Genomic DNA, 15135 nt, shown 5'->3' with positions numbered 1-15135 from the left:
ATACTAAATTGCAATTATATTTAAAACGAGCTGTGGGAATGCCCACAGTGCTTATCGATAATGGCCAGCGGAGTAACTTGCACCAGTGTGACCATTGCAACCAGCACATTTGAGGTATATTTTGCAGTAAATATTGCGGTCACGCTGGCACTCACGCCAGAGAGTCTGTCACACTGGCACAAACGAGAAGTAAATTCGGATGTCGCTGGACGCACGAATCTCGCAGTCGTTGAATAAGCAAGTTTTTGGTGTTATAAAAGGTCTGAGATACGTCGTTGCGCTTAAGTGAAATTGACCGAATTGTTGAAATTATATACACACAATCTTCGAATGAAAGTGCATATAAGAATTGTGTATTAAGTGTGTCTAAGTGCAAGCAATGAATTTATCATCGTGCGTGTGTCAACAAGCTAAATACAACAAATCGAGAAGTGCAAAAGAGTGAATGAGAGAGAATATAACTCAATGCAAATGGGTTTTTAGTGGATGTGTGCTGGGCAAGCTAAAAACTGAATAATGCTTAAAATACAATTTATATAAATTGCCAACTAGCAAAAAGAAAATAAATCAGCAAGTGCAACAACAAATAAAATCAACGAAAAATAGCAAGAGCAGCGATTAAACAGGTAAATAAATTGGCTGCGACCACAGAAAATATTTTTGCACACTATACGTTCCCAATGTTGTTGTTGCTGTTGTTGTAGTAGTAGTGTATGTGGCAAAAATGATACAAAATGCCATTGATAAATTCAGTTTGATGTTGTACGTACACAGATGATGAATGAGTGTGTGTTTGAGTACATAGCGAGGGCATTCGCGGAATTAGGAGGCATTAATAAATATATAATAAGTATCTTGTATAATATAAAATGTGTACATATTGTATTTTGTATTGGTGTCGCCGTTGCGTTATTTCGTTGTGCCCAAAAGAGATACGAAATTCCCAGAAACGCATTTTCTAATTTAGACCGATTTCTGAGAAGTGACAGACAGCCACAGCAGCTACAGCCAAGTGAACCAACAACAGCAGCAGCAGCTCAGCACAGCACAGCAAGAGCAACAACAATACTCACACACACACATATAGTGAGTAGTCGCATGCTCTCACTCATTCGCTTGCGCTCTCTCACTCATACATGCACACAGAGCGACTTGACAACAACACAATGGGCAGCCAGTTAGCATGAGAGGGAGACGAGAACGCGGCGAAGTTGGCGGGTGGTGATGTTGGCAGCTGCTGTCGTTGTTGTAGTTGTTGTGGCGGCTATTGAATGAAATGCTGCTTCGTTTGCTACGGCTGCAAACATTTAACACCACAAGCCAAGCTGAAGCTGGCCTCACACACACGCTCGCATACTTGTGGAGCGCAAGACAGAGATGGAGAAACAGTGTGACAGAAGAGTCTTGGGTTATTGGTTTGGCTCGCTACTCAATTCGGCTGAAGCCATACTTCATACACACTCAACTCGACTCTCGACAGCGGCGATATTTTTTCGTTCGTTCGTTCGTCCGTCCATCCGTCGTACCCTTCATAAGAAAAGGTGTTATTAACTTTGTTGCTGTTGTTGCCTGTAACGTGTGTGCATGTGTTTGTATGTGTGTGTGTGTGCACTTTTTTGATCATTCTTGGTAAAAGCGGGTTTTTACCAGCTTCTTCCGCTCATTTCCTTGAATTTTTGTTGTATTAAACTTGAGTGCGTTCTCGGTTTTAATAGCTTTTCATGTGAAATTGAAATTATTTCCAACACACACACACACAGCCATATGGACATACATATGTATGAATGTATGGACAAAAAAGGATAAATGTAATTGGGGCGTTCGGTTAATTGGCTTATAGATGCACCCTGGGGCCAAAAAGCACATCAGTCTTTATGTGTCTGAAGTCTGAAATGTGAAATCTTCTTGTTCACATTTGCATTTCTTATAATTGTTAAAGTGTTTTGCTATAGCTAAACTAATTTGTTATAAAACCAAGTCATTTGTCTACAATATTTGTTATGTATGCGAGAGTTTATTTGGTTTCCAGCTAAAACTCATTTAAAAATCAGCAAATTGTACTTAATTGGAACTCGTATTGTTTCGCTCAAAGTTTACAAAAGCTGGGACAGGCAACCTCAACCGGAAATGCAATAAAAAGCAATTTTCAGCTAATTATTGCCCATTACTCATGAACAAATAAATAGCTGAGCTATCAAAATGACGTTGCACTGATTTATGAAGTTCTTCCCCAAAAAAATTATTACATTTTCATTGTTGAATAAATCACAGCGGGGTACTTTTCCTCTAATTTCACGTCGAAATAGACTTTTCAACTAATTTATTGAGCCATCAAAACTGACGTTCATTCTATTCTCGCTATGTGTATTCCACTCTACTCTGGTCACACTGGAATATTTCCATTGAAATATAATAATATGCTTTTCATCAATTGTGTAGATTCCTATTCTTCTGCCACTTCAGCTGTTCTTGCTCACACATTCTTCGGGCTTTCCATTCTTTATTGAAGTGCTCCTATTTCGCATTCCAATAGAGCTGGTCACACTTAATCCATGCTATTGATATATCAAACACACCCCACCCTTGCAGAAGATTGGCATTCTGTTCTTTTTCTCCTCCCACCCTAGACTCGTGTTCCTTTTTCCTTTTTGTTTTTTTGTCCCAACTTCAGCTGCGGCTATTGTTGTTTTTACCTTCCATTGTATTAGTGTTTGTTATTCGATTTATGTGCAGATTTCGTGGAAATTCAATTTGATGTACACACTACATACTACTATATGGTATAGGAGTGTGTTTCGTTCGTTTTTTTTTCTTCTTTTTTCATTGTTAATTGTTCGCGTGAATTTGTTCAATTGAAACGCAATGCCAAAAGTGAAATGTGGGCAAAACACTCAATTTTATTTGAGGCTCTTTGCTTGGAATTCATTTGTTTGTTTCTCTGTTATTTCTGCTCATTTCATTTGGCTTAATTGTATTTCATAGCAAATCATTGCTGACCAACTTATCTCTGGCATAAAGGTGAAACGATATTATTGTTATTTTATTATTATTATTTGTTGTTTTCAGCATTTTTGTTTGAACAAACCGGTTGAATTCAGTTCAGTTTGGTTTTTTGACTACGAGTTTGACTTGTTGTCTTATGTTAATTTCTTTTCGGCTTTAACTCTGCTCGACTTTCGTAACAAGTCGAGCCCAAATCTAAAGGGTTTTCCAAACAGGGTCGATGAGAGATGTTGTCTCTAAGTGGACGACCTTGTTTAATAAACATTTCTTTTTGTTTCGTTTGAAAAGTTTACCTTTTTTCGTTGGAAATTTCGCAAAAGAAAGCATGCGATTATTTCGACCCCTGGGGAGTTTACAGTTCTTTGACCTCACAGACAAAATACTTTAGATTTCAGCATCAGCGATTACGATATTATATTTTGATAATTTTTAAAAGTGTTTTGTAGTCAAATGGAGAAAAAAATCCCCTTTTTGTGTGTATTTGAATTTCAGATACAGGGTCTTTTATAATCATTTCAGTTTGACTAAAAACGTTAATTATATAAAACATATTTTTAGACTCGGATACATTTGCACCTACATTATTTACCTCTGTGAATTCAGGTTGAACGCCACCCACTAAACCCCCCTGAAATCTTGCCTCAATTCCAGCTTACTCTTATCTCAAACCCCCATTCGATTCCTCCTTCTTCTCTCTCCCCCTCCCCCTCCCGCCATCTTCTGTCTCTTTTGTCAGCACGTCTGGTGTGCACATATTTGCCTTCCATTTCCATGAAAACGAAGCGCTTTTGATTGTTCTTGGAATTTCGTTCGTTTCAACTTTGCAACGCTCTCTGCCTGATAAGCACTGTGTGTATAATATATTATATATGTATATAGTGTATACGCACTTGTATTATCAGAACTGACACCGTGATTTTCAGTCTGGGAATTGTGATGAATCACTGTGTGATCATAGTACAACAAGTCCTAGGTTTTAAATGGAATCCAGATTGATATTACGATAGAATATTGAAAACGACTTTCTATAGACTATCTTTGTATATCTGTAATCTTAAGTGATTTGTTCATTAATTTGTCACGTTTTGAGTACGTTTTGCGCATCACTCGCTGATAAGTTATTTAATCTTAATCACAAGAGCTTTCAACATTTTTCGTAGTAATTTTATCAATGAAATGTTTGAGAACCTTCTGATTATTATCATGGCCAGTTGCTTGGAACTAGGCGTGTGTCGTGTTGATTATATGGGCTTGAGTTGATAAGTCGCAACAATAGCCATACGACTATACTATATACTATATATGAATCGGGTCTTTATAATTTTTTGCGTATCGCCTTCCGGTTCGTGGTAATCGTAATCACTAAATTTATAAAAGTGTAATCGTTGCCATTAACAAATAAAGACTCGACAGTCTAATGCATTAGCATTCAGTTAACATTCTTTGGCCTAACTAAAAGGTAAACCCGTGGGAATACACAATATGAATAGACCCGAAAAAAAAAGAAATTGTGACAGCTTCAAAGTGTTGATAACCAAAGTTGTGAAACCTACCTCAACATTGAGGTGCAGGTAGGTGGCAAAGGAATTCGCAATGATTAAAGAGGTTCTCAAAGCTTTTTTTTGTGGGGGGACAAAGTTTTCAGTTTGCTCAAAGTTTACACGAAAAGTAGTTGAGATGCATAACTTATGAGTTATTGCTTGCTTTGTCAGCGTAAACATCTTGACAGCCCTTTGTAGTACTTTTTAAACGAGAATGATATGATTTTGGTTGCATTCAGCATTTAATTTGCGGGTAGCGAGTGCTTGACTGTCGAGCAAACTCGATGGCAAACGTTCTAAAAGCACCGTTAGCTTAGGCAGACCTTTTTTTGGCTTTATCTTATGCTGATGTGTTCATAATTTTGGTGTCTTAACATCATTAGCATACAACAAAATATGTACACAAAAGATGTTTATCTAAATGTTGCAAAACAGACAGATGAGTGTGTGTGTGTGCTTTGTATCTAAACATAGGCCGATCCCAAAAGTTGAGGCAACCTTGACAAAACAACAAATAAAAAATAAACGAGTGACGACTCAGCCACAGCTGGACTGCTGGACTAAGTGTACAAAATTAAGTTGAATTTTCGTTAGTGCTTTCGTTTAATCAGAAAACAGCAACACACACACACACACACACACACTATTATACGGGTGTGTTGTGTTTGTGTACCTTTTAAACAACTTCATGACTTCACCACCATATTTGAGTACCGTGTGCACATTTTCCAAGAAATACTCATGTGCTCTATTGTCCATGTGTGTGTGCGTGTGTGTGTTGGTGTGTGTGTGTGTATGGTGGATTTATCATGAGAGCCTTTCTGCGCCTAGCCTGCTAGGTTCGCTTCCAAGAAACTGCCGCAATTCACATTAATGTTGTTAATATTATTATTATTTTCTCTCTTCTCATTATTATGATTATGCACACACACATGTCAAAATACCTGCCAGCTACCTTTGTGTGCTCTTTGATAACAAAATGTCTGTCCGAATTTCGCGATAACAATTGAAAACAACTTCAGCACACTATCCAGCTGCTGCTGCTATTTCTTTGTTTACTCGACTTTGACAATGCCCTAACACAGACTTTCAAATTAATTAAGAAACTGAAAAATATGCAAACAGTATAGCGAAGATTTATGAGGTTTATATAAATACTTTTCTCCCGAATATTATGTTTTCTTAAAGAAATATATTTAAAAACAGTAATATATTATATGTTCAAGGTCTGTGTTCTTATATAAAAAAAAAGCTTATCGAAGATTGAAATGATTTTATGAACAATTTTGATCGTGTTCCATAATTCATAATATTCATAATACATGTGTACGAAATGTACTTAACGCAACCCATAAATTAAGAAAATGGAATGCATATTTTGTTGTGATTATTTAATGGGACTTTCCTGCACAGGGTATAAACAATAACTAGCTATAAATACATAGATATATGTATGTGAGTGTAGCACATACATACATACATAAGTATAATAAAACAATGGGATTTTGTGAGAATTTGATTTGATTATTTTTACCGTTTGTTGTTTACCCACGTCAATGGAGATTTCTCTAGTTATTTCCAAATGGGCAAATCTTCAAGCATATCAGTCACGAACCACATGATAAGCATGCCATAAGATACATTAAAGAGGGAGCGAGAGGGGCAGATTCGTAGATAAAAATATAAAGAGTAAACCTTAATGCCGTGGGTGAGAAGTGTCTGTGTGTTTGTATTATTTTTTTTCGATGGAATTGCTAATTAAATTGCCATATGAATGCCGAATTGCCATGAGAATTGTTTACGAACACACGCACACACACACACACACTTACATATATTTTCAAGTGAAGCGCAATGAATGGAGCTGCGAATATTTGTGGCATGATAGTGGAAAGGGGGTGAGAGAGGACAAGGCGAGTGGATTGAGAGAGGGGCAGGGGAGGTAAAGCGTTCAAAATGAAAACGTAATAAATAAATCTCATTTCAATTTTCTTGCGAAAAAATATCAAAATGAAATACGCTTCGCTTTCTCACACCCCCCTCAAAAGTCCCCCCACACACACACACACACACCCGCTGTCCGTCTTTCTGTCTGTTCGTTGCGCTCCTTTGGCACTTTGCGCTTTGTTGCCGCGCTCTGCTTTGCATGTGATTTTTTGTTTTCAAGCGAAGTTCATTTGCGAATTCCAAGTAAAAACTGCAAAAGCGAAAAGCGAAATACGAAAATGAAAACGAAAAACAAAACGGCAAAAGCCAAAACGACGACAAAGGCGACGTCGACGCCAACGTCGAAGACGAAGCCGGAGCCCAACGAAGCGGCAACAACAACAACAACTACAACAAAAAGTAATTGAATTCGCTTTAAAAATCCCGTCTTTCCCCCTTGCATTGCTGCTTATCCTTATCCTTGTCTCAGTCTCTTGTTCATTGTTGAGGTTTCTTCCCATTGGCTTTATTTTGTTTTTTTTTTTGTTTCTGTGTTGTTTGAGTCGACTTTGGTTTTTGCACTTGCTGCCTGCTCATCCACCTAGCTTTTTGCCTACTTTTGCCCTCCCTCCCTTCATCTGCTCTCTCTTGACTTCGAGCTCAAAGCGTTGACCGCAATTCATTTCGTTTTCTTGTGACAATTTCAGCGTAAAAACATGACAATGCTGCACCTCTTGGGAGCTCTAGTAATAGTTGTAGTTGTAGTTGTAGTTGTAGTTGTATAGTTGTACTAGCCAAGAAATGGCTTTTTAAGTGCCTCGAGGGAGGGAGGGGGTTGTGAGGGAGTTATGTAAAGTTAAGCTGGGAATTTCTATTTGTTGTGATAGTTTCATGTTGTTACTTCCCCTTTTCCACAAAAGTTTTCTCTCTCTCTCTCTCAACTCAAAACTATGACAATTTGCTGAGTTTTTCCGCTTCAACTACAAACGAACAAATATTTGAAACAAAAAATATATAAAAAATACCAGGAAATGTTTGCATCCCTTGCGGGGATCGAACCCGCGACCTTTGGATTAGAAGTCCAACGCGCTATCCTCTGCGCCAAAGGGACATGCTTACGTAACTGAGAAACTTACATCAGTAAAGCTAATTTAAATGAAACTATCGATTATTTTGATTGTTATCGATGTTATCATTCCTAATTTAAATTGAAATGTTAATCATTTCGAATTGATTAGAAATTTCTTTTTAAATATATCAATTTATTAAAAAGCAATTCATTTTGAAATTTTCTTGGAATATTACCCAACTAATCAACTCTTATTTATAATAATACTTAAGTTTATTGAATTTCGAGGAATATTGAAATTTCTTAGAAATATTTCCTTAACTAATCAGCTTTCTTTTCAATGCGACTCGTACTTTGAAAGCCTGAGAAATGTGAAGTCATTGCTAATATTAAAATACGAGGAATTTTGAAATTTAGTTAAAATATTGCCTTAACTAATGAGCACCAATTTTCAGTCATATTTTTGTGATGATGTGCTAAAACCTTAATTTGTGTTTGTGCGGTTTTCAACTGAACTGCAGATATCATCGGTCATCGGTGCTCTGAAAATATTGTGCAGGTGCTTATTAGAAAAAAGTTCCGGCTTAATAGATTTCCAGCGAGTATGCCACCACTGACACCATCATCAGCATGACACCTCCTTTCCCCAGGCTGTCATTTTCAAGTTTCTGTGAAACGTTTATCAACATTTTTTTTTTTCTTTACTTTTATTTACCACGAACAAGTTATGTATTAGATCATTATCTGTATTTGGATTTCTGATGAAATTTCGCATTGTCTGCAGCAGTGCTTCTGCGTTTCAGCTCATGGCAACGAAACGAAACGAAGCGAAAACTGACAGAAAGAAAGAAGAAAAAGGTTTCGGTATGACGGGCCCTCCGCGAAAACGCCAGGCCGGCTGCTAAATGCACGTAGCTGTCGCTGTCGCTGTTGCTACCTCGTATCTCACACCTTCGGTTCCTGTGAGTCATCCAAAAAGAGTATAAGTCTCTCCCTCGCTCAGTAGCTGGTTTCCTACCTACCTACCTACTACTGCGAACTTACCAACTGGGCTTATAACGAGCACGAGCATTGTTCAGCTATGCGGTTTTATCTGGTCTTGCGACTTCAGGTTTGCAGTTTCGAAGTTGGGGGAGCCCAAGCCGATTTCATCATTCTCATAAATATAGAATCATACGCGATTTCTCGACTAGAAAGAGACAGACAGAGACAACCATCGATCGTATCTTTTTTTTGTGATTCACATGCACAAAGCGTTCATCGATCATCGTTCACTTTGGCGGTGATTGGGAAAGGTCGTTGAGTTTCGCATTTAGCACGTGCCCCCTCGACCATAGATGGCGCCACTGACCGTTGTGCCGTTTTGTTAGCGGCTAACGGTGCATGCCATTAATTTTTAGAAATTCAATAAATATTCAATTTCAATTGTGTTTCCAGCTAAACAATTAACCATTCGCTTTTAATTGAGTATGTCGGTTTTTTTCTTTTTGTTTAATTTAATATGCCGAATCCAAATCTGAATTCTTGCTAAAAAAACAAATGAAGCTTGCTAAGAGCTGCAATCCATTTTAGCCTTTACTTTATTGCTGTCGTTGTTATTGATGTTGTTGTTGTTGGCGTGTCGCATTTCCGGGAAGTGAAGCTTTATTTCTCTCCATATTTTCCAGGCCAAGCACACGACCGTCCGCAATACGAAAATGCACTGTTAATTTCTTAATTCCTAGAAATCGAGTGTATGCGTAAGTCCATAATTATTAATTACGCAGCAGGCAGTTGTTAAACTTCAAAGCTGACACATTAATTTCATTTCATTCTTGTTACAAATGCAATTAAATGATGTCAGAGCAGAACAGCTTGTGATTTATGCCCACTTTTAATTCAATTGAAATCTCGATCATCGCCGAAAATTCATCCAAGGTTGGAGATAAGTTCATAAACCTTTAATTCAGCTAAAAGCTCTAAGCTCCTGCTTAAATAAAATACAAGTTTATTTTTATTAACACAAAAGCGAGTGTAACTGTTTCATTGTTATGATGTGTTAATTAATGCAAATCTGAATAAATGATTGTGCTCGCCTCACAGATGCTATAAATATTTTATTTAATAGTTTGTGGCAGTGCAATTAACACACTTTTATTCTTATACTTTTAAGTACTTTACCTTTTAGAATTGCGAATGGTGAACGTAGCAATTAATTTTTAAATGCACATTATCTCACTGGTCGTGATTGTCATTAGCTATTGTTCGATTGTGTTGAAGTATGATCTAATTATTCGACTGAATAACCATTATGATGACAGGCAATTCGATTTCCGTTGACAACGGGTAACATCATTCGTAGTCGTAGTCGTATAGTAGATAGCGCCTTTTTCCAACAATTCCATTTTTGGGGAATTCTTCGATTGGCGAACCACATTCGTAATTCTGCGAGTGACTCATTTGGAACTTGTGCGTGTCGTGTCATGGTCGACCTTAGAGCCATGACTCATCTCATTACGAGGTATTTTTGATTAGCCATAGCGATAAGGATATAGCCACAGCTCAGGGTTGCCAGAGCACACGACAGTTTCAAATACATACGAATTGAAAGCGCAAGTGTTATCACTGAAAATTTCGCGTAATTCTTGTGAATGAGTTTCTTTTTTATGGCGATTGGTACTGAGTAAACTTGAAAGTGAGATGGAGTGTGTGTGGGAGAGTGACAGATAGAGCTCGCCTTGGGGTTTTCGATTACCATTTCAATGATTTGTGAAATTACAATGCAACGATGCAAACTGACCCATAATATATGCTATGAGAGAGATAGAAGATGCTCGTCGTAAAATCTCATTTACTTTAGTACTTATTATGGGGGGTACTTGTTTCGTTTCGTATTCAATGTCTAAAAATAGCTGACGATATTGGGGATAAAGATGTTGTCTATGCACATGTGTGTGTGAGTGTGTGTGTGTGGCAAGAGTCCATGCGTGGGATTGGTATGTGCGCGCCATTGTTTTTAATGGCCATTACTTGAGCAATGCTCGGCATGAGTCAGTTCGCGGGGGAGAGAAAGAAGCAGCAAGCAACAGTGAAGACGAGGGAGAGCGAGTGAGCGAGCAAGTTGTTTGAGTGTGGCCAAGTGGTGTGAGAAAGCAACGCGTCAGCATGCAAAGTGCATAAAAGTGCTTGCGGGGGTGGAATTATCTGCAACTGCATTCTTAATTGCCCCATGACCAGAGAGCGGCGCATTGCTGGGGGCTCAACTTCAACTGCTGCTTAAGAGTAAGTAATTAAGTCTGAAAACTAGAAACAGAAGTCACAGCAGCAGGGAAGGGGGGCATACAGTATCTATGTCGTCGTCGCTGTTGAGCTTTGTTGCTGTAGGTCAAGACATTTCACACTCAGTTAATAGCCAGACAAATGTGACAGTTTAATGACTTGTTGTGAGAAAATACTGAATAACAGCTCATATTTAATATTGTGATTGCGAATGCAGCTCTTGAAAGCACTAAAATATTAATTAGTTGCAAAAGGTGGTCATATCGCCAGTTAAAAATAGCCTTGCACGACAGCCAATTTAAACGGTCCTTTTACCGACGGTACGGCAACGCCAACGTATTCTAAATTTCGAATTTACAACAATCTGGCAATCTTGTGTATACAAACTTTGACTGTTTTTGAGTGTTTAGTAATATATCTTTTGTTTTCTTATTCCTTTGCAGCAGCATCTGAGAGACAGCTTCCAATGGGTCATCAATTGAGCAGGCCACCAACTGACATCGTTGCCAGCCGCAAAAGCCAACTTGCCCACAATACCAAGAGCAAATCAAAGTCAAGCCAATATCAGCGACGCAGCCAAGCAGCAGCTGAGTTAGAACTGCAGCGGGAGCAGCAGCAGAGAGAGCGGCAGCGGGAGCAAGCGAGGTATAGCTTGCAGATTGCGGAAGCAGGCGAGGCGGCGACGAGCGCGGGAACCGTTGAAGAGGTGCGACAGATAATAATTAAAATACGATTGGCCGAAATGCAGATTGGCAATGGCAATGCGACGGATGAAGAGCAGGAGCAGCAATTACAACTGGAGCATCAGCAACAACAGGAGCTGGCATTAGTTGAGGGCGCCGCAGCGTCTGCGGCAACGACGGTAGCGGACACGCTCAATGCAAATGAACAAATTGTGAATGTGACGTTGGGTGCGGCAATAGCAGGAGGAGCAGCAGCAGCGACGGTGGCGGGAGGCAATGGAACGGGGGCGGGTCCCAAACCCACATCGGGGGCAGGTGCTGCGTTACGAACTGCGGGCAGTTCAACGGAAGCGCCAAAAACAAACATCGAAAGACAGCTCGTCGTTGTGAATAACAACAATTTAGCGGGAAGCGTTGCGTCGGCGTCGGCTGCGGTCAAAACGCTACAATTGCACGAAGTTAACGACGACGCCATCGACAACGACGACGACGACGATGATGAGTCGGAAATAGCAACATCGTCGTTGCTGCGTCGGCGTCGCAGCAGCAGCGCCGAAGGCGTCGAGTACTGCGAGGTGCTCGAACCGCCGCCAGTCAACGAAATGCTGTCGAGTGAAGCACAACGCCGTGCGCAAGGTAAGCACCATCACAGTCCGTCCCTCAGCCCTAATCACCATCACCATCCCCAATCATCCCATCATCGAGTATATATCGAGCAATTATTTACCAATTGGCATTACTTTCCATTTATCTAGCATTAAACAGCGGCAACAGCTGCTGTCGCAATCGGAGCAGTCGGAGCAGCAAAACCAACTCATTAAACACAATGACAACTTCCCTGCCAGAAGCAGCAGCCAACGCAGCCACAGGAGGCAGCACATCCAAGCGACGCTGTTGCAAATGCAAATGCATCGATGCCTTGCGCGGGCTGCGCGGCATGATGGAGTTTAGCAACAGCAATTCCAATGCAAATGCTGCTGCCATCAAGGACAAAAAGGAATCAACGCGCAGCTCAAAGACACGCAGCAACGCCGACAGACGTTCAACGCCGCCCACGCTCAGCGCAGGCACAGCTGCGTCAACGGGAGCAGCAGCTTCACGTCGTCCGATGCAGAGGCAGCGAAACTCTGTTGCTGTGGCAGAACCCAGCCAATTGGCCATTTGGGCAAGGCCCGCCAATGCGCATGGGGATGTCATCATACGCATCAGTTCACAGCCGCAGCCACAGTTTGTGATGGAGACGCAGGCGCCCAACAGTTGCACGGTGTGCACTAGCAGCAATAGCAACAGCAACACCGCAACGCCACTGGTCACCATGGTGGTGGCAGCTCCTCCGCCATCAACGCCAGCGCCTCCAGCAGATGCGGCCAATGTGCTGCCTCCTATGCCCATTGAGGCTCCTCGCCCTGTTTCCGTTGCTGCAAGTGGACCTTATGGCGTGGGCGTGACGGTGCATTCACAGATTGATTTTATGCATTGTCTGGTACCAGATCTGGAGAAGATTATCAATAGTAATTTCTACTTTGGCAAAATGGATCGCTATGAGGCCGAGCGTCTGCTCGAAGGCAAACCAGAGGGCACATTCCTGCTGCGCGATTCGGCCCAGGAGGAGTTCCTATTCTCGGTCACATTCCGCAAATATGGAAGATCACTGCATGCGCGCATCGAGCAGAGCGGCCACAAGTTTAGGTGAGTCAATGACGATGATGACACATGCTGCTGGCGTAGTGACAACTCAACTTCACTTAGTCAACTGCACCCAATTGATTTGTCAAGCTTTACTAACTTTCCCGTATTGTTTTCGTTTGCAGCTTTGATTGTCATGATCCTTGCGTGTTCTCCGCCTTGACGGTCACCGGACTGCTGGAGCACTACAAGGATCCGTCGTGCGTAATGTTCTTCGAACCGTGCTTGACCATGCCTCTGCATCGTCGTCAGACCTTCTCGCTGCAGCAGCTGGCACGTGCCACCATTGTCTCCAATACCACCTACGATGGCATCAATCAGCTGGAGCTGCCGGGTCAGCTGAAGAGCTATCTGAAGGAATACCACTACAAGCAGAAGCTGCGCGTCAAGCCCTGCGATGCCCACACACCAACGCCGTACTATGCCAACATATAGTCCGCGGCAACGGTGGCGACGACGCGGAGAGCGGAGTTACAATTGCCATTGCCACCGCCGCCACTGCCACGCCCACCGATCATACCACCGCCACCGGCGGGCTTCTCTTACTACGAGGATGTGGACAGTGCTGGCGATGGCGATGCGGATGACGACGATGATGATGAAGCGGTTAACATACGCGTCTCGTATGTGCAGCATTCCGAGGTTGTGGCGCAGCTTCGCGATTGCACCGGGCAACGGCAGCGGCAACATCGGCAGCGACAGCAACATCGACATCAGCAGCTGCAGCAGCAACTGTTTCGGCTACCCAATCGCATGGCTGCCGCATTTGGTCGCATGTCTGCCAATCTCAATTGCTATCAGCCGGTGGCAACAACGTCGCAGCAGCAGCGGAACAATCGCAGCACACAGCACAGCAAACGTGCCGCCTAAACCAAGAGGAGTTGATGATGAAGAAGGTGCTAAACTTAAGCAGGACCAGCAACACAACAATTTTAACACCCCATAGACAATCCCAGTGCATCGTCGCCGTCTCCATCTCCAGCTCCAAAAAAAACTAAAAACAAAAAAAAAACAAATACAAAACGTAAATAGTTAATGCAATTAGCCTGTAAACATAAGTATTAAATAACTGAAGGATCCTCCTCTCTTCTATATAAAATGATAAACGGCAAACGCAGCTCGTTCCGCATTTCGGTTTACTGCAACAACAACAGTTTTGAACAAGTATTTTAGTAATGCAATTTTAAATTGAATTGAATTTGTTAAAGTATTTTATAATCTGTATATTTGAGGCATTGCTATATATTTATTTAAAAACAATTTATTATAGTTATGTATATGGAATTTATATTGTATATATTATAAAAACAAGCATCCTCCTTCGGAATTAGTTGTAAACATATCTAGAATTATATACAATTGAATAGCGTACAACTCTCATTAGCCAAATTGCAAAATTGTAATCTTTCTATACATATATATATATTTTTATATAGATCAACTAGTATTTTTTATTTATTTATTCTAATTGTAATTAATGGCTGCGCTTCAACGTAATTTAATTTTTATCATTTTTTCGTAACGTATTGTGTGCTTTCAATGAAAGATGCACGTAAAACCAATTGTAAATACAATCAATAAGTATTAGTTTATATTCAAATACTCCTATTAGGTGGTTGCTGTTAATTATAAAATATATTATTATTATTATCGTAATAATTGTAAATTATGCAGTTGTTTCAACACTTATACAAAATGTGGTTACATATCGATATGTTGTATGAAATGAGTATGAGAAACCAATAAACAAAACAAAATAGTTCAAAGAAACTCGCCTAAAATATTGCGTTTTTTTATAGCGTATAATTTAATTCTTCCTAAATATAAAAAAGATAAATATTTTTTTCTACCGAAATATGAGTTAGAATTTAAAAAAACCGCTTCAAAGTTCTTGCGTTCATGTGTGACCAAAACTAAAATTTTTTAAATATCCTCTTATGAAATATACCAAAACACAGAAATCGTGATA

The 15135-nt window shown here is 40.3% G+C and overlaps 1 protein-coding gene and 1 non-coding gene across 2 annotated transcripts; one reads left to right on the top strand and one right to left on the bottom strand.

Annotated features, from left to right (window-relative positions):
• The first annotated feature begins 173 nt into the window (after nucleotides 1-173).
• On the top strand, nucleotides 174-14272 carry LOC117564715 (uncharacterized). The gene is made up of 4 exons (XM_052002961.1): nucleotides 174-260; nucleotides 11241-12116; nucleotides 12236-13169; nucleotides 13292-14272. The coding sequence occupies exons 1-4, from the start codon at nucleotides 200-202 to the stop codon at nucleotides 13599-13601; spliced, it is 2181 nt and encodes a 726-aa protein (XP_051858921.1). The 5' UTR covers nucleotides 174-199; the 3' UTR covers nucleotides 13602-14272.
• On the bottom strand, nucleotides 7509-7581 carry Trnar-ucu (transfer RNA arginine (anticodon UCU)). Its single transcript has one exon. It is a non-coding gene; the product is annotated as a tRNA-Arg (tRNA).
• Nucleotides 14273-15135: the final 863 nt, after the last annotated feature.

This window comes from Drosophila albomicans, chromosome 2L (assembly GCF_009650485.2).
Source record: "Drosophila albomicans strain 15112-1751.03 chromosome 2L, ASM965048v2, whole genome shotgun sequence".
NCBI lineage: Eukaryota > Metazoa > Arthropoda > Insecta > Diptera > Drosophilidae > Drosophila > Drosophila albomicans.
The sequence above is the reverse complement of the archived record's forward strand: the minus strand, read 5'-3'. Positions and strand labels throughout refer to the sequence as shown.

Excerpts from the sequence above, each read along its gene's own strand:
- LOC117564715 (XM_052002961.1), top strand. The coding sequence starts at position 200 with ATGTCGCTGGACGCACGAATCTCGCAGTCGTTGAATAAGCAAGTTTTT. Across the intron at positions 261-11,240 it reads AGTTTTTGGTGTTATAAAAG|CAGCATCTGAGAGACAGCTT; the intron begins GTCTGAGATACG and ends ATTCCTTTGCAG. Across the intron at positions 12,117-12,235 it reads AGCACAACGCCGTGCGCAAG|CATTAAACAGCGGCAACAGC; the intron begins GTAAGCACCATC and ends CCATTTATCTAG.